This window comes from Catharus ustulatus, chromosome W (assembly GCF_009819885.2).
Source record: "Catharus ustulatus isolate bCatUst1 chromosome W, bCatUst1.pri.v2, whole genome shotgun sequence".
NCBI lineage: Eukaryota > Metazoa > Chordata > Aves > Passeriformes > Turdidae > Catharus > Catharus ustulatus.
Window position 1 is genome coordinate 2302559 of NC_046261.2, and position 19350 is coordinate 2321908.

Sequence of the window (19350 nt, forward strand, 5' to 3'; positions counted from 1 at the left end):
GCACCAGGCAGCCCTGGCCCCACGGCCCCCCTGCACCCGGCAGCCACGGCCCTGCCAGCTCCCCCCCGCGGCACGCGTCTCACACCTTAGGGTTGGCAAATTTCCGAACTTTTGCCCATATATAAGGCACACCGGACTATAAGGTGCACTTCCGGGTTTGGGCGAAAATTTTAGTCAAAAGGGTGCGCCTTATAGTCGTGAAATTACTGTAATTCGTGTTTTAGGAAAGATTAATCATGTTTGTATAAATAAAGAATTTAATACAGTAACTTTAGGAACACTGAGCCACAGTGAGGAGAAAATATTGCTTCACAGGATTCCAGCACTGCATCTGCTAACAAAGCCGCAATTAGCAAGTTAATAGAACCAGCCCCAACAGAGATGACTCATTATGAGGCAGTCCAGGAAACTCCCTGGCCATGAGAACTTGATAATAGCCATCAATCAAGATAACCATGGTCCTCAGGAAAACCTACATTTCAATACCCATTTCCTGTAAACCAAAATCTGCACACATCAAAATTCATCACTGCCCAGAAACTGTTTTGTCCTGTCCACTGTGGAGAAAGGAAACTACATGAATATGGGAATCCACGGTAGAAATAAAGGGACTTTTGCCCCAGGTCAGAAAAACTGTATAAAAACGGACTGCCCAGGACAGCATTTGTGAACACAGGGGAATCCGATGCGATAGAGGTCAGATCAGCATATGTGTTCACCCAGCACTGAGAGAACTGTATTTTGGTCGCAAAAATAAAAATTGCTTATTAAATCTTTTTAATTCATCTTGATTTGTTTATTATCTATAACAATCTGGTGACCCTGACGTGATCCTGATTTGGGGGTCTGGGAAGGCTGCTCCTTCTGCTCAGGAGGCGCCCCGCTGATTTCAGTGGCCTAACGGAATCGGGGAATTCCTCGCAACCAATCAGGATCCCGAACTAAAAGCCAGAGCCACAATCAAAAAGGGGATAAGACGGGCCCAGAGCTCTCGGATAACCACAGAAAATTTTTTTCACTCACAAAACTCGACGTGCATGAAGAATCCACGCAGGAAAAGGAACGGTAAGTATTGCGTGGTTGAGTGAGGGGTGATCGAGCGCGTGTGTGAGACGTGATCTAATCACGGAGCGAGTATGGACCCCAAGATCACATTTCCACCATCCCGCAAGGGACGTGGTCGGTTGCGGGGGAAGCAAACGTAACATGGTAGAACTCTTTCTTGCGTGTCAAGCCTAAAACTAGGGAAGTTTTGGGGGTTGGTCACGGGGAGAATCAAAAGGGAGGGTACGTTCACCAGCAAGTGGGAGCTGGTAAATCTTTTAGATCCAGGACTAGGTAAGTCCAGGAAGGGAAAAAGAGAGCTCACGACCTTTCAAAAAACCCCCCGAAACAGTTCTCTGTGTGAGGTGAGTAGATTGGTAAATACAAATAAAGAAATTAAGACTCGAGAACAGTACCACTCAGACTGAGAGGATCCTGGCATGAAATCACAGTAAGGAAACATACAAATATAGCGTATTGTAACTTTCTTAGAAGGATGGGACAGAGGAACAGTAAACTTCAGGGAAAAACCCCAGAGAAGCCTCTAAAGGCACAAGGGGGTAAGTTACCCGAAATCCCGAGAAACAGCCTGTTGGGATGGATGTTAGAACATCGGGAGGAGTGTACAGATAGAAGGAAAAGGTCTAAAGAGAAAATAAACTATAGAAAATAGAAGGATGGCAGGAGAAAAGGTTACAGGGCTTGCTAAGAGAAGCGCAACACATTTATATGTGGAGAGAAGAGCAGCAGAAAGCACAGGCAAAAGTGTTGGTAGCAGCTGTGAGGAAAGCACAAAGGCAGGAGTGGGTCCAAGATAATGTAAAGCCCACTCCGAACCATCAACCTCAGATTCACCCAGAGGTAACTATGGAAATAATGGTAAAATATTGTTATTTTGTGTGCCTAGAGTATGAGTTGGCAAAGGAGCTTATATAGCCATGTTATGGAACAGATAAAGTTCATTTGTGTCAAATTCTGTGGAGGTATTTGGAAGAGAATTGGAAAGGATGGACTGAAAGGGAATGTGGAATAATATGAATTAGACAAGCAACAAGAGAAATCTATGTGTTAAGAAAAAAAGGGGAGGAAGAGCAAAATGGTGAGGTTTGGGATGTTTTTCAGCACCTTCCCCCGTCCTGTCCTCCAGTGCTGCCAGCTGACCCAAGGGCCAGCTGCAGGTCCCCCTGTATCCTCCACTTCCAGAGCAAGGGGGCAATAAGGGCAGTCGAGAAGGGGTCTCAACAACAGCAGGTAGGCAGATAGTGTTTGTGTGTTGAAACAAAATTGGTTGAAGGGAAGTGTGCAGAGATATGAGTGAGGCAATGAGCAGCAGGACCGAGCATGGAGGTGCGGGTCCGGGAGCATGGCCTGTGGGGGCTGGGGGAGGGCTGTGGGGCTGTGGGGACCCAGTACTGGGAAGTGCCTGACCCCGCCACCCCCGAGCAGGGGCGGCAGTGGCCACTAGTTCCTGTGAGGCTGCTGGATGCCCCAGCCCTGTGAGGATGAGGGATGCCCCAGCCCTGTGATACTGCTGGACGCCTTGACCCTGTGAAGTTGCAGGATGCTCGGTTGGCTGCCTGTGATGCTGCCAACCATGCCCGCTGGGAGCACCGGTGGGGGAGGAGCTGCGTGTAGACTGTGACAGGACAGGGACTGGCTCTGGTAAACATTATGTGATAAAGAGAGGGAGAACAAAGATAAAGGAATATCCAGGAAATGTAGATTGTACGTGAAAAGATTAGGATTCTGTTTAAAAAAAAAAAAAAAAAAGTTGAGTTTTGCTAAAAAATAAAGGTAATACGGGGAAGGTCGTGAAAGTTTTTGTTGAATGGGTGAGATGAGTTTGAAAAGCATGAGTTTATGATTTCTCATTATGATTGTAATTTACTGGGAAGATATTGGATGGCTACTAATGGCAATTACAAATTAATATAGTGATAAATAACACAGAGTCCAAAACTGTGATATCTTTGTGTAAAAGGTCTAAGAAGGCTCATGCTGAAATAAATCCGGAAGTGTTGACAGTTCTCTCTCAGGGATATACTGAGTCACTGGTTTTGTTTAGGCAAGCTTTGCAGAAAATACTGAGAGTTTACTCCACCCTCAGGAGTCAAGTTATTCTGATATGTGGATGATGTACTGGTAGCAGGTCCAAGAGAAGGGAACGTAAGAACCAGTTCCATAGAATTACAGTAATTTCACGATTACAAGCTGCACCTAATTATAAGCCGCAGCTCAGGGTGTCGGCAACCTTTAGGTCTTTGTCCATATATAAGCCGCACCGGAATATAAGCTGCTCTGTTGTTCGCAGAGAGGACCCGCGTGCAACAAAGTTGCCAATTAGTAACAGAATCGTGGGATTGCGGGGTTTACTGGTTCGGCCTGCTCAGGGCAGCCGACGGAGCCAGGTAGCCCAGCTCGGCGCTGCCCCTTGGCGGGGCTGCTCAGGGCCGGCCGCCGCCGCTGGGCTCGCTCACTCCAGCCCAGCTCTGCCCCGTGGCGGCAGGCGGGAACAGAGCCCGCCGGCACCCGCGGCAGCAGGCGGGGAAGGAGACCCCCGCTCTCGCGGCGGCAGGCGGGGAAGGAGCCCGCCCGCTCCCACAGCAGTGGCGGCAGGCGGGGACGGAGCCCACCTCCACCCGCCGCGCAACAGAGTAACCAATTTGTAACAATCGCTCAATCCTGGGTTTTACTGGCAGGTGCTCGGCTCGGCACCCTGGCTGGCACTTCCGGGGTTGGAAATTTCCAAACTTTTTTCATATATTAGCCGCTCCTGAGTGTAAGCTGCATTTCCAGGGTAGGAGCAAAATTTTAGTCAAAATGGTGCAGCTTATAATCATGAAATTACTGTGCTAAATTTCTTAGAGGACAAAGGATTAAAGGTTTCCAAATCAGAACTACAGTTTACTGAACATGAGGTTAAATATTTGGGACATTAGCTAATAAAGGGGAAAAAAGAATTAGACCCTGAAAGAGTAGCAGGGATCGTTGCATGAAGCAGCTACTGGGGCTTTTGGGTTACTGCAGACAGTGGATTGAAAAGAATAGTGAGAAGGTAAAAAGAAGGGAGGAGAAAAATGGTTAGCAGATGGGTTAGTGAGAGTAGTAGAAGGGAAAAGGAAGTCGGGATATGCGATTGTGGATGGCAAGATGAAGTAGTGGAATCAGGACCCCTAATTGCGAGTTGGTCAGCTCAGGCATGTGAGTTGTATGCAGTATTGTGAACGTTAAAAGAGATTGAAAGGAAAAAAGGAACGGTCTTTAAAATTTGGGTAGAGAGAGAGTTAGTTAATACTCGAGGACAAGGACTAGTTCATGGGGAAATAATAAAACAAATCTTAGAAGCTATCAGAGAGCCAGAGACGATTTATATCAAGCCAGAATACAGTTTCGGACTCGAGAAAACAATTTAGCAGATAAAGAAGCCAAAAGCACGGCACTATTACAGATAAGTACCCCAAAATTTGAGGAGGGCAGGACTTATGGATATCCCCCTTGCCCCTGCCAGAAAGAGATTGAGGAGTACAAAAAGATAGGGAGAACACTGGAAGAAGGTAAGTGGAGATTACCAGATGGGAGAGAGTTAATATAGAAAGACTACACTAGAAAGATTTGAAGGAGACTACATCTGCAGACTCACTGGGGATCCCAGGCCCTGGTAGAGCAGTTTCTGAAGTATTTTCAGGTGTAAAGGGATTTATGAATGAGCTAGACAGGAGGTAAAAGGATGCCTAGCATGCAAAAAGGTTAATAAGGCCAGGACACGACAGGTAATCTGGGGAAGTTGCCCTATAGCATACCGTCCATTTGAAAGGATCCAAGTGGATTTTACTGAATTACCAAAGGTTGGAATACATAAATTTTTGTTGGTACTAGTAGACAAATTGACCCATTGGGCAGAAGCTTTCCCGAGCTCTAGGGCTACAGCCCAGACCATATTGAAATTTCTTCTGGAAGAAATTATTTCCTGATATGGAATAATCAATTATATAGACTCAGATCAAGGAAAGCATTTCACCTCAAAAATTATTGAACAATTGGCTGAAGCCTTAGGAATTCGGTGGGAATATCATACCCCATGGCATCCCCAGAGTTCGGGACAAGTCGAGAGAATAAATCAAACACTAAAAGCTCAATTATGAAAATTAATGATAGAGACAAAAATGTCCTAGACAAAATGCCTCCCCTTAGCAGTATTAAATATCAAAACCGTGCCTCACTCTGAAACAGGGTTGTCTCCTTTTGAAATGTTATATGGAATGCCTTATGATCATGGGATGCCAGTGGGACATCCTAGGATAGAGGACGGAAAAATACAACCCTACATAATAGCAATAAATAAAAATTTGCAGGAACTACGAAAACAGGGAATTATAACACAAAATGTTCCTTTGATCCAACTAGGAGATTGGGTTCTTATAAAACTTGGAAAGAGGTCCCCCTCTCTCCTCACTGGGAAGGTCCTTTTCTTGTCCTTTTAACCACAGACACAGCAGTCCAAATGGCAAAAAAAGGCTGGACACATGCTTCTCGAGTAAAAAGGATCGAGACAAAGGAAGAGACACCCGAGTGGAAAGTTGCTTCCTCTCCAGGGGATCTCAAGATAAAGTTGCGCCAATCAAGTAAACAAATAACAGGGATCAAATAAAGTGTATAATACCCGTGTGTGCATGTTTTCCATTTATCATTTCAGATGTGAAATTTGTGGCATGGTTTGGGTCACACCTTGTATATGGGGAGCTAGACCTAGGGGCCTGTGCACTGTGTCTCGAAGAAGAGCTGTCTCTGACTGACCAAGTCCTCATACTTGCCACTAACTTGAATCTCATTGAATTAGACTCTCCAGCGTGGTTACTCTTGTACCGGCACGGGGTTAGTGGAAAACTAGAGTGCGGGGCTCAAATTCTAGCAGTCGAGTGTCGAAAGTTGAATAAAGTACCCTGTGGGGCAGACACGGTTAAATTATCTAGGTGGGGTGTCTTTAAGAGGTGGTATGCGGCTTGATTTGGGCCTTAGTCCCCAGAAGAATATTTCTGCTGCCAGGAAGATGGCTTACTTCACCGCTGGACGCAAGCCAGTGGGCGTAGGCAAAGGCAGAGAAGTACGCCTATAAAAAATCCTAGTGAGCCTGAGCCTAGTCGTGTGCCAACCGATTAATGCATACCCAAGAAGTTCCACAAGCCCTGTGGAACAAAGTCCCAGTGATGAGTGCGGGGAATGATCACGGATTAACACCTCTGCATACCCTGCTCCAGTCAATTGCACCAAAAAGGGAAAAGACAGGTATTGTACCTTTAAGAGTACTCGATATGCAAGGTGTGAATTAAACAGGAAAATATTATGTTACAACCTCAGTGTAAGGTATGGAAACAGGCAGTCAGAGACAGTCGCTCACAATGTCCAGAAAAGAAATGCAAACCAAGCACCCATTCCCACATGTGATCAATTTAATCGTACAGTATGGGTAGAGGGGGAAAAAAGTCAGTGTTTGTGGCTTACTTCCAAGTAAACCAATTGTCATATGACCATACTCAATTAAAAATGTGTGTCATGGGGAGCAAGACGTACTGGGTGGGCAAGAATTTGAGGTATGAGAACAGGTTAGCCACTAACAGTGAACCAGTCATCATTAACCTCCTTGAGAAAAATGACGACCAGATCTGTGTACAATTTGATAACACTTTCTGTTTTTCAAGACAGGGAGGGCATGGATTCCGAAAGCAAAATGAAACAAGTGGCCTTAAAAATAAAACAACAAGAATCAGAAATAAAGAAAAAGAAACTAGAACAGGAAAGATTAAGGACCTTGAGTGAGCAATATGATCAACTAGAAAAACAATATAACAATTGGGTATTTCCGGGCTCAGACAAGAATTTGTTTATAGACCTAATGCAAGAAATTGCAACTGAATTAGGATTGTCCAATTGCTGGATCTGTGGAAGACTTAAGTCAGCAGAAAAGTGGCCCTGGAAAGGTAAAAGTTTAACTTCAGAGCAGCTCCTGAGGGGGTAATACACAAATCTCCAAAACGCTCCAAAGACCCAAGGGTTGGATTTTGGATAAGCGAGCAATTAAAACAATTTGTATCAATCGTGAGGGAAGGGAGTATACAGAAGTGGTGAGGTACACCTCATGTATATCAACCCTAGCAATAAATTTAAATAACAAAAGCAAGATCTGGCAACCAGAACCCCCTGCTGGGTACTGGAGTCTCAAGAAAAAGAACTGTGAGTGGAGTAACAACTTGGACTTTGCTAGAACAAAGGCTCTGAAGGTAATCCTTATCAATCACTGGGAGAACTAAGTATTTATTGAGCTGAACCAGAGAACACAGAAATTACATGGAAAGCCCCCGATGGAATATACTGGGTATGTGGGAAAAAAACATACAGTGAGTTACTACAAAATTGGGAAGGATCATGCACCCTGGGGATGATTCAGCCTGTTTTCTTTACCCTGCCAAGATCTGACAGTGAGTTGTTGGGGGCACCTCTCTACGAAACCTTGAATAGGGAAAAGAGGGAATTAAAAAGGAAACTTCCTGATGTGGGTGGCAACCAAACTTGGAAAGGGGAAGAATGGCCTACTGAAAAGATAATAGAATATTATAGTTTTGCATCATGGGCACAAGATGGAAGTTGGGGATACAGAACTCCAGTTTACCTGTTAAACAGACTGATAAAGCTGCAGGCAGTAGTAGAGATTGTGTCAAATCACACTTCGGATGCCCTCGAGTTATTGGCCAAACAGCATTCCCAGATGCGGGCTTTTGTGTATCAGAACAGAATAGCATTGAATTAGCTGTTAGCCGAAGAAGGGGGAGTCTGTGGAAAGTTCAATAGATGAGAATGCTGTATAAAAATTGACAATTATGGAGAAACTATCAGGGGACTTGCTGAAGAAATAAAAAAGGTAGCCCACGTGCCCGTACAGAAATGGAATTCCATTCTCCAGGCATCTTGGAGGGACCAGTTATTCGAGGGGCCATGGTGGGAAAAGGTAGTGTTTTTTGTACTCTGCTCAGTAACTGGAATTATCTTTCTACCTTGTCTGATACCATGTTTTATTAGGTTCATATACTCAGTAGTGTAAGGTATGCAAACAGCAGCCATGCCTATGGATCCAGAACTCGCTTCAGGGCTAAAGGGTAATAAAACGTCCAAAATAATGAAATTGGGACAAAAGGAGGTGAAGACTAATGCAGTAGAGGCACTAGCAAAATTTGAGGAAAAGATAAAAAGGGATCAGTTCACTTATCAAGATTGTCAGGAAGAATCACTAGAAAAGTGGAATAGCAGTGGAGAATCAGAGGAAGATTAAGGGAAAGGGATAAGGGAACACAAATTAATATGTTTATGCAGAAGGGGAGGGGTTGTGATATATGTTATAAAGTAATTCATGTTTTATGAACGATGAATCGTGTTTGCGTAAATAGAGTTTAATAAAGTAACTTTTGGAACACTGAGCCACAGTGAGGAGAAAATATTGCTTCACAGGATTCCAGCGCTGCATCTGCTAACAAAGCTGCAATTAGCAAGTTAATAGAACCAGCCCCAAGGAGGTGACTCATTATGAGGCAGTCCAGGAAACTCCCTGGCCATGAGTACTCGATAATCACCATCAATCAAGATAACCAGGGTGTAAGGGTCTGTCAGAAGATTGCCTGATTCTGCCTCACAATGATCGTCAGAGACTGAGACCCTGAGATCCCTACCACTCACTTTGGGCAGGAGCCACCGAGTCTGGCCAAGGGGGATGCTTGCCAATGGACTGTGTTCGGGTGTATGCTCTACTGTCATGCTGCACTGCACTCAAGCAGGTGCAGGCTGAACCGTACTTTCTGCACCTGAGTGATAGGCCTCACACACAATAGTCCATAAATCTTCCCACCTTTTGGCCAGTGGCCCCTCACCTTGAAATGGACTATAAAATCATTACTCTCAGAAGAGACCTTTGAGACTTCTTTCTCCCCATGGATGGAAGACATCGACGGATGATCCGAGGACATCCCATCTGTTGGTAGCTATTCCCCTCACTTTCTCTCTCTCTCTGTGTCTCTGTCTCTGTCTCTCTCTCTACTTCATCATCTTTATCTCTCTCCCTCTCACCACTATCCCAAAACTGAGTTGTTTGCCCTCAATAAACTGCTTTGCTGCTTGCTGCTGAACAAAACCTTAGTCTCTTGCTGTTGTCTTTTGCACCCTGTGGTCGAACGAACCATCACGACCCCCGCTCAGGTTGTGTGGACCATGACACCAGGGTCCTCAGGAAAACCTACATTTCAATACCCAGTTCCCTAAGCCAAAATCTGCACACATCAAAATTTATCACTGCGCCAAAACTGTTTTTGTCCAGTCCACTGCAGAGAAAGGAAACTACATGAATATGGGAATCCACAGCAGAAAAAAAGGACTTCTGCGCCAGGCCAGAAAAACTGTATAAAAACGGACTGCCCAAGACGGCATTTGTGAACACAGGAGGATCCGATGCAATAGAGGTCGGATCAGCGTGTGTTCACCCAGTGCCGATCCCGGGCTTAGTGCTGTCCTTTTGATTGTGGCTATTGAGGACCATATTTCGGTCGCAAAAATAAAAATTGCTTATTAAATCTTTTTAATTCGGCTTGATTCGTTTATTATCTATAACATGTGAGATGGACAAACAGCTTGAATCGTGACCCTGTTTAGAGTTGGCTGCTCTGTTGACTGCACAGCACTGGGAGTTGGCCCTACTAAATCCCACTCAAGAGGAACCTCATGTTACCTTTCCCAGTTCCAGTGCCAGCAGATTTGTTTTGTGCTTGAGATGATGCACTGTAGCCTCCTTTGCTGTAATCTCCAGCTGCTGTTCCCTGTGTTAAGTCATCATAGCCTGCCAGTGTGTACAAGACAAGGTGTTACAGTGAGCAAACAGCTCTGCAGATATGCATATGAAAAGCGCAGTGGTAAGCATACCTGCTCCATAGCCATGCTGCCCGTAGGCACTCCCTTGCTGAAAAGGAGTCGATGTGGTGCTCAGGTTGACTCCATGCTGTTTAGCAGATGCTGGAGGTACCTGGACAAAGGAAGCAAACAAAAGACTCTTATGCAGAGAATGGCACACAAAAAACAAGGTCCCTCTGCCATCTAGTGGAGAAGGCATCTTCACCTTGTGGTAAATTCAATCTGGAGTTGGGAGCACTGGGTTGACATAGGACATGGCACTCAAGCTTCCAGAAGTAAATTGCTGTAGTGACTTTATGCAAGCTCCAAGTTTTCTGCCAGAGCTGCCTCCCTGATTACAGCACAACCATCTCTAAAAACGGACTGTGTATTATGACAGCATATAGCTGTGACTGTTTGCTTCATAAGAGGAGGAGGGATTTAGCTACAGAGAGTCAATCCCTGACATGAACGCAAGCAGGTAGCTATTGGTCAATGAGCTGGGTGGTAACCAATCATAGCCAATCAGATTCGAATGTGGACTCTTTTGAATAGGGTATATAAGTGCTGTGTAAGCCATTAAAGATCTCTCTGCTGCATGAAATACCAATGTTGTGTCATGTCTCCATTCTTCACCACTGTGACAGTGTATTTCTTTAGAATCATAGAATCATTAAGGTTGGAAAAGACCTCCAAGATCAAGTCCAACCTACAACTGAACACCACCTTGTCAACTAAACCATGGCACTAAGTGCCACGTCCAGTAATTTCTTGAACACTTCCAGGGATGGCGACTCCACCACCTCCCTGGGTAGTCCATTCCAATACTTAACAACCCTTTCTGTGAAGAAATTCTTCCTGATGTCCAACCTGAACCTCCTCTGGCACAGCTTGAGGCTATTTCCTCTTGTCCTGATCCGTGTTCCCTGAGAGCAGAGCCCAACCCCCACCTGGCTGCACTCCTGTCAGGGAGTTATAGAGTGAGAAGGTCCCCCCTGAGCCTCCTTTTCTCCAGGCTAAACACCCTCAGCTCCCTCAGCAGCTCCTCACAGGACTTACTCTCTAGACCCTTGCAACGCTCTATTGCCCTTCTCTGGACACGCTTCAGCACCTTGATGCCTTGGGTTTTAGTTTTTATATTTTTCAGATTCTCTGCTTCTTAATTTCTAACTCTGAAACTTCATATTACTTGTTACTAAGTTCTCTTCACAGAGTAGTTAGACAAAACAATCCCTTCCCAGCTAGAGAATCAAGAACAACTGTTGCCCACAAAGCATAAACAACAGCAAAAGGAAGGGGGTAAGCCAGGGGGTTGAGACTTCATAACCTGGGACTGTGGTTGGACAATTGACCCCAATCTGTAGATGAACCAAAACTTATCAAAGTGTAAAACCTTGTGACCGGGATCCATCTTGGATTCAACCTGGGTGCAGCCCCAGCCAGGTTTTTGTACTGCCCAAGGTGTATCTTTTTAAGGTCTTTCAATAAATACCTATTTTATTCCTTTTAACTCTGTCTAGTTTCTGTTCCAGATAAGCCTTTCTAGGCATCACAATATCTTTCTTGTAGTGAGGGGCCAAATATTCAACACAGGATTCGAAGTGTGGCCTCACCAATGCCCAGTATAGGGGAACAATCACTGCCCTGGTCCTGCTGGCCACACTATTGCTGATACAGGCCAGAATGCCATTGGCCTTCTTGGTCACCTGGGCATACACTGGCACATGTTCAGCTGGCTGTTGACCAGCAACCCCAGGTCCTTTTCTGCTGGGCCGCTTTCCAGCCACTCTGTCCCAGCCTGTAGCACTGCAGGGGGTTGGTGTGATCCAAGTGCAGGATCCAGCACTTGGCCTTATTGAATCTCTTTCATACACTGACTGTAAACAGCAAATTGTCACAACAGAATCAAATGAAACACCAACTCCTGCCTGAGTCGTTTTCCTAAGACACAGTACTACAGAGTCCTAAAATAGTAATCTACCCTTCTGCTTGGAGTATCCCTCTTCCCAAATAACATTTTCCATCCTGAGACTCCCTGACTTAATCCAGTCTCCTCCATCCTCAAAAGGATTTCCTAGGCATTCTCAGCTCTCTGACTCAGCTTTGGATCTCCCTTTGACTATCTGGAGGATGCTACAGGCTTTCAGGAACACCAAGTCCAAGAGCTGAAGCAGTCTGCTATTTACAGTAACCTGCACAGGAATCCATGAGCTCTGACCTTTTAAATTTCCCATTTTCTTGAGGAAGAGACTGCAGCTATTTTCTCATGCTTGAATGTTTTTGAAGATCCCTTACAGACTGGGAAAGATGACTCTATTCTGCTGCCATGAGACCCCACTTGGAGTATCATATTCAGTTTTGGGGCCCCCAGCACAAGAAAGACCTGTTAGAACAGGTCTAGAGGAGGGCCATGAAAATGATCAGAAGATTGGAGTACCTCTCCTTTGAAGAAGGGTTGAGAGAGTTGGGGCTGTTCAGCCTGGAGAAGGCTCCAGAAATAACTTATTGTGGCCTTTAAGTACTTAAAGGGAGCTTATAAGAAAGACACAAACATTTTTTTACCAGGGTCTGTAGTGACAGGACAAGGGGGGCTTTAAAGTGAAAGAAGATAGATTTAGATTGGACATAAGGAAGATGTTTTTTAGAATGAGGGTGGTGAGAAACTGGCACAGGTTGCTCAGAGAAGTAGTTGCTGCCTCATCCCTGGAAGTGTGTTCAAGGCCAGGTTGGATGGGGCTTGGAGAAACCTGGTCTAGTGAAAGGTTTCCCTGTTCATGACAGAGGGATTGGAACTACATGATCTTTAAGGTCCCTTTCAACCCAAACCATCCTGTGATTCTAAGATGTAGAAGGTTTGGGCTGAAGAGAGCAAAACCAGAGAGGCACACAAGGAGGGTTACAGTTTAGCCTATCACACTTACGAACATGGTTGGCCCATATTGGAATGCACTGGGAACACCGGGCACACCAGCATAATAAGGTAACCCAGCATAGCTGTACCCTGGGGGCAGGGTCGGATTGAGGAATGGCTGCTGAGTTGTATGGTGAGTCTGAGTCTGGTTCTGCTGCGACTGGGCGAGCGTGGTAGCAGGAGCAGGGGAGGCAGAATCCCCACGGCCAAATTTTGTTACGTCACCTGCGAAAGAACAAACTCATCAGAAAAACTAACAAAGCTACACAAGAAGTGGGGAATTCAAAGGATTCAAAATCTGAACACAAGTAGACAACTACACAAGAGAACACATCTTACACTTGAAAGCCTGTAGTTGTTCATGGGAAGCCCTCTCCCAGTCTTTGTTCCTGATGGCTACAGGGACATTGCCTGTTAGTGGCAGAGAACACCATGCCATGGCTAATCCATTGTTAAAATAGAGATACCAATACTTACCTATCCCACACAATCTGAGTAGATTCATTATAGCAGATCATTGCAATAAAACATGCTAAAAGCAAAAGTGTGGTAAACAGCCAAAGAGTAAATAGTTGTTGGGTTAAAGTGTGACTCTCCTAGAGGTTAAACCCATTAGTTAAGCTTCATGGGCTGAAAGCAAGTTAGGATTTACAGGAAGTGATAGGTATATTTTTGTCAGTCTGTCTATTTGCCAAGCATAACTAGCGTTAATATGTCTGGTTCCTCACACCACCAAAGTTCTGGAAACAATAGCTGAAGGCCAGGAAAGCAAGACTTGGATCGTGGGCCACCTTTTTTAAGAAGTAGGAAAGGAAATTTGGTTTTTACCCCAAAAGCAGACTCCCAAGAGAAATGATTATGCAACAGAAAAACTCCTGAACACTTGCATTTTCTGGTGGCCTACAGAGCACCATGCTCACATGTTTTTAGGGAAATGACATATATCACTCACATCTATCTCATTCCCAACTAGTATTCCTTTATGTTGGTTACCAAAAAGTATGACAACACTTAATATCATCGTTATAGGAATTATAACACCTATAGCTACAGTTTAAAGCTATAATCAGATTGCAGTGAAAGAAAACCACTGGTTGAAAATCCTGGATAGCATTAATGTCATCTTTGCACAACAATAACTGAAGAGTAAGAGCAGGAATAAACAAGGGCTTCTTAGACCACACGCTTTTGGGAATGAAGTCCATTAGATTTGGAGAAGGTGAGAGGGAGACTGCTAGAGGTAGCTCCTGCTGAGAACATGCAAGTACTAAAATAGCAGTGACAAAGGAAAGTAAGCCAGTCAAATTTCAAGAAGAATGATTAAACTATGGAATATTTTCAAGCACCTCTATGCACCTGGGAAGAACACTAGATGACGCTACTATTCCCAAGAACCTCTGAGTCACATGAATTACTGACCAAAACCATGAAGAAAAAAAAAATCAAGGAAAAAAATATCAGTGTCAGGGTTGAAAGAAAGATGCTTGCTTTTGTTTGGTTAGTTTGGACTGATGGGTTTAACTGCCTACAGAAAGGGAAAATTACCGCTTTTTCAGCAACAGCAGGATGACCAGCACATCTCGCTCACCATCCTTGTGTTTAAATAATACTCACCTGAGTAGGGGTTGTTAGCAAGGCTTCCATCTCTGCCTGTCAAGGTTGCAGGAGCAGGGAATGTAATTCCGTAGTAATCCTTAAAAAAGATATTGTCATTTATTAATAGCTGAAATGCTGAAGCCATAACAGAGCTGGACAACTCTTATGAACCCTTATACTTTTTATAATATAACCCTTATATTTCTTATAAGCATAAGAAAATTTTAAAAGGAAGAACTAAAGGAAGTTTGGACAGAAACTGACGTTATCATTTACAGCATAGCTGAAGGTTAACCTGTATCCTCAACTTCAAAATAAACCTATTTTACAGACATTTTTAATATCATATGCAAATACTTAATTTCTTAATGGTAAATTAAAGGCAATGACTAAACGCTTACCCCTCCCAACCCGCAGCTCTGAGCTGTCATATTCCAGCGAGACTGTATCTGGAAGAGCAACAGACCATCAGGGGCCAAAGACCTAGGTTCAAGCCAGGACCATAATCACAATGTGGATGTAGTCTAAAGGTTTTAATATGCTCTGTTTTCTAAAAGTAGAAAACATCAGCTAGGAAAACAGCACAAATATTTTTTAAACTGTTTAAAAAGAGTTACCATCTGATGACTGGAAAATTTACTTAAACTATGTTACCAGAGAACTCAGATCAGTAGTCTCTAAAGTGAGGTGCACAAGACAATCCACTGGGGTGCATGAAGAAATTGTTTTTGGTACCATTAATAAATAAAATTTTAAAACATTAAAAATAAAGTATGAAAAAAATTTGTTGTATTTTTTTATTTTCATCTTTTTATTTTCATGTATGTTTTATAACATACATATTAGGACAATAGTATACATACATAATTTATAAATAAAAATATATTGAGAGTGCTTATAACTTTTTTGCTGATGAGGTAGTGCAATCAAAAAAGGTGGAGACCACTGCCTTAAATCATTCTTCTACAGAATGTTAAGAAAATCCTCATTCTAGAAAGCTCACACTTTGACAAGACATGCCAGCAAAACCAAAGCAATATTTTGTCTTCAGTTTGGGACAAAAAGAGAAAAATCTGCCCTTCCCTTTCTGGGTGAACACTTATGAGGCTGATACTCTACTAAGTACAGTAATTTCACGAGTATAAGCCGCACCTGATCATAAGCCGCACTTCCGGGTGTCGGCAACTTTTCGTTCTTTCTCCATATATAATATGCACTGAATTATAAGCCGCACTTTCATTCGCAGCAAGGATCTGTGTGCAACTTTCACAAAGTTGCCAATTAGTAACAGAATCGCAGGATGGCGGGATTTACTGGTTCGGCTTGTGGCTGTGCAGGCTTGGTTCAGTGCTGCCCTGCCGCTGCTGGCTGAGCCCCCCCCGGTGCTGCTACCCCCCCAGCTGCCAGCCCCGGCGCAGCTCCCCTGCCGCCGCCGGCAGTGGCCCTGGCCCAGCTCAGGGTTGCTGCCGGCTCGCACTTCCGGGTTGGCAAATTTCTGAACTTTGTTCATATATTGGCCGCTCCGGAGTATAAGTTGCACTTCCAGGTTTGGACCAAAATTTTAGTCAAAAGGGTGCGGCTTATACTAGTGAAATTACTGTAATTTTCCTCCTAATTCTCATGGTTTTCTCCCCACAACCTCCAAATCAAGAATGTATTGCCTTACAATTTAAGGTATTGTGGGTTGTCGAGGTTTAGAAATTTTTCCCATTATTATGTTAAGCTAGCCGGGATGGCTCTCCTATTAGCCGTTAAGAGCTGGAGACAAAGGACTAGCTGAAGCAACCTGATGGCTCCATTAGGGAAAGGTGGAGTCCTGCTTTTGTTTTCGGCAAGTAAGAGGACACTGGGGGTAGGAGAACTCTTACAGCTCACTGGCCGAACTCGAGGAGAGAGGTTCCTTTTCTCCTGTTGGGATCAGGCTTCTTGGATTTGGACTGCTAAAGCTTCCTGCTTCCTCTGAACAACTGGGAACTGGGACGCCCACGGTGAGCAGAGTTCCTTCCTCACCCTTTCTTCCACCTGGGGCGGTAAGGCCACCTGGCCCCCTCCCCTGCCCCTGCAGCAGCCGCGACTGAGAAGCCGCCTGCCCTGCTCCATCGGAGAGCCATCGGTGACTGAAAAAGGGACTGAGACTGAATTCCGTTCTGTTCTGTCACTGTTTTTTTCTTTCATATAGCTGATGCTGTTTTTGTTTGTCTTATAAATATAACAGTAAAGAACTGTTATTCCCAACCTATACCTTTTTGTGCCTGAGAGTTCCTGAATTTCCTTTTCCTGGTAATACTGTCCCTTTAAACCGGGACAGGTATGTATTCTATCACCACCTATATCACCTTCTGATGAGCTGGTAATAGTCACTGATTGGTAACAGCTGTCCAATACACACAGCCTAAAGGGGGGGCCAGCTCTGCTAATGGGCCATCAAGGACTCGCCAGCATGACTCATAGAATTATATCATCCCATTGTGAAATTCCCCACCCTGGGGCAGGAATTGAAAATTCCTACCTGTATATAATCTGGGGCTTGGGACACCATGATACAACCACTGGACCTCCAGAGAAGGACCAGACCTTTCTACAGGATCACTAGTTTGACAATATCACATCCATCACTCCAATGGGACTGCTACCATCACCCTGACCAACAGGGTGTCAGGTCATATTCTGACTTTGTTGATTTAAGTGAATGTTCCCTGTAGTATTGCCTTTTTTGTAGTTGTCCTATTAAATTGTAGTTCTGATTTGGAATCTCTTGCAACATATTTGTGTGGAGTTGATTCTTCCTGCTGGCTTGCCTTCAAACCAGCACAAAGAGTTAATGCTTTAACCATTTATGTATCAATTTCCACAGTCTTCAACATTGGAAAAGCATCCTCCTCCTTCATACTCCTCTCTGCAAATTCCCCAGCACCTTCCTCCTTGCTGCACTTTGGCGCATCCCTCCCATCTCCTAAACCCAGTCCTCTATCACAGAACATGAAACCATCTGGCAAGGATTTAGTATTGCAGGTGTTTTCTGTAATTTGAAACTGTGTTATATATCATCCTCCTTTCCTTCCCTTCCCAGGTAATTCCACCTCAGCACCTCCAGCATGATTCACTTAGTAAAACACAACCAAATTCCTATTAAAAATCTTTGCAGGTTACTCAAAAGAAGCACTCCCATCTCCTTCTAAGGAACATCATAACACAAAAAGCAGATTTGGAGAAGAAATCTGAACAGGATTCATTGGATGTGAACTGAAACTGACACAGTAGCAATTTTTCCCTATATAAATCACAAAAAATATAGCCAAATCCATATGAGAACAGGATCTAAGGATTTCAATTATTACCACTGCCCCTCATGTAGGGGATATGCTGGTTTTACCCAGGGTAGAGTTAATTTTCTCCCCAGTGGCTGGTATGGGGCTGTGCTTTGGATTTGTGCTGAATGCAGGGTTGATCATGTAGAGATGATTTTGTTATTGCTGAGGTTACACAGAGTCAAGGCCTTTTCTGCTCCTCTTACGGCCATGCTGGGGAGGAGGTTGGGAGGAGATGCAGCTGGGACAGGTGACCCCAACTGACTCAAGAGATACTCCAGACCATATGACATCATGCTCAGCATATAAAGCTTGGCGAAGAAGGAGGGGATACATTTGGAATGACGGTGTTTGTCTCCCCAAGTCCCCATTTACATGTGATGGAGCCCTTCTTTCCTGAAGGTGGCTGAACACCTGCCTGCCCATGGAAAACAGTGAATTAATTCCTTGTTTTGCTTTGCTTGTGTGTGCAGCTTTTGCTTTTCCTATTAAACTGTCTGTATCTCAACCCACAAGTTTTCAAGGTTTTATTCTTCTGATTGTCACCCTGATCCCTCTGGTGGGGGAGTGAGTGAGCGGCTGCTTGGAGCTTGGTGCCTGGCTGGTGTTAAACCACGACAGGAAAACCACAAAAGCACTGAATATCCCTATCTCACACACCTGTGCATACACGCATTCAAAACAAAAATCATTAGAAAATACGAGTGCAAACCGGTTATCTTTACATTTCATTCCCGCCCATAGGAAAACATCAGAAGAGATACTCTGCTCTTCAAACAACACAGGTATTTCCTGATGTGATATATGTTATGTTGTAATTCGTGTTTATGTGATATAAAATAGATGTATGAAATAAATAAGGAAACTTTTAGCCACAGCCAGGAAGGGATTGCTTCACCAGACTCCAGTACTCGGAGCCATGGACAAAAGCCTTGATTAACATGTTAACAGACCTAGCTCGGCAGACCTGAAACCGCATAACAACCGATCAGGAGAAGATCAGTGATAAGGACATGTCAAGTACCACCCGTCAGGACGAGCCGAGAAGCGCCCGGGTGAACCACATATCAATACCAGTTCCCATAAATCTAATCATCTCCCCTGGGAAAAATCACATTCCAAAACCTCAGTTACCGTAAGCGAAAATCAACCCCCCCAAGGAAAATTACACCTCAATATGGAGCAGACCCAACCCTCATCAGGATTCATCGATGCACAGGAAGAACCTTTGTCCTGGGCAGCACCAAGAAAAGAAGTTATCTGAATATGAGAGTCCACGGCAGAAATAAAAGGGACTCTTGCCCCAGGCCAGAAAAACTGTATAAAAACGGACTTCCCAGGACGGCATGTGTGAACACAGGGGGATCTGGTGCAACAGAGGCCAGATCATCGTGGCATGTTCACCCAACTCCGAACCCGGGTTCGGTGTTGTCCTTTTTGTTTGTGGCTTCCCAAGACCGTATTTTCGGTCGCAAAAATAAAAATTGCTATTTTAATATTTTAATTTGGTTTAATTCGTTTATTACCTATAACACTGAACTACAGAAGGAGAAGGTGCCTAAAGTCAAA

The 19350-nt window shown here is 44.3% G+C and overlaps 1 protein-coding gene across 5 annotated transcripts in view; it reads right to left on the reverse strand.

Annotated features, from left to right (window-relative positions):
* LOC117005092 (ubiquitin-associated protein 2-like) overlaps positions 1–19350 on the reverse strand; it is a 222010-nt gene that overhangs the window by 6836 nt on the left and 195824 nt on the right. For 4 of the 5 annotated variants that reach the window (XM_033076365.1, XM_033076364.1, XM_033076363.1 and 1 more), the window contains exons 22-25: positions 14492–14570; positions 12888–13102; positions 10000–10099; positions 9809–9916 (exon numbers count right to left, since the gene is read on the reverse strand). In XM_033076365.1, coding sequence (XP_032932256.1) covers positions 9809–9916; positions 10000–10099; positions 12888–13102; positions 14492–14570 — 502 coding nt within the window. The remainder of the gene's footprint in view (positions 1–9808; positions 9917–9999; positions 10100–12887; positions 13103–14491; positions 14571–19350) is intronic. The other variant, XM_033076366.1, reaches the window with a different exon arrangement.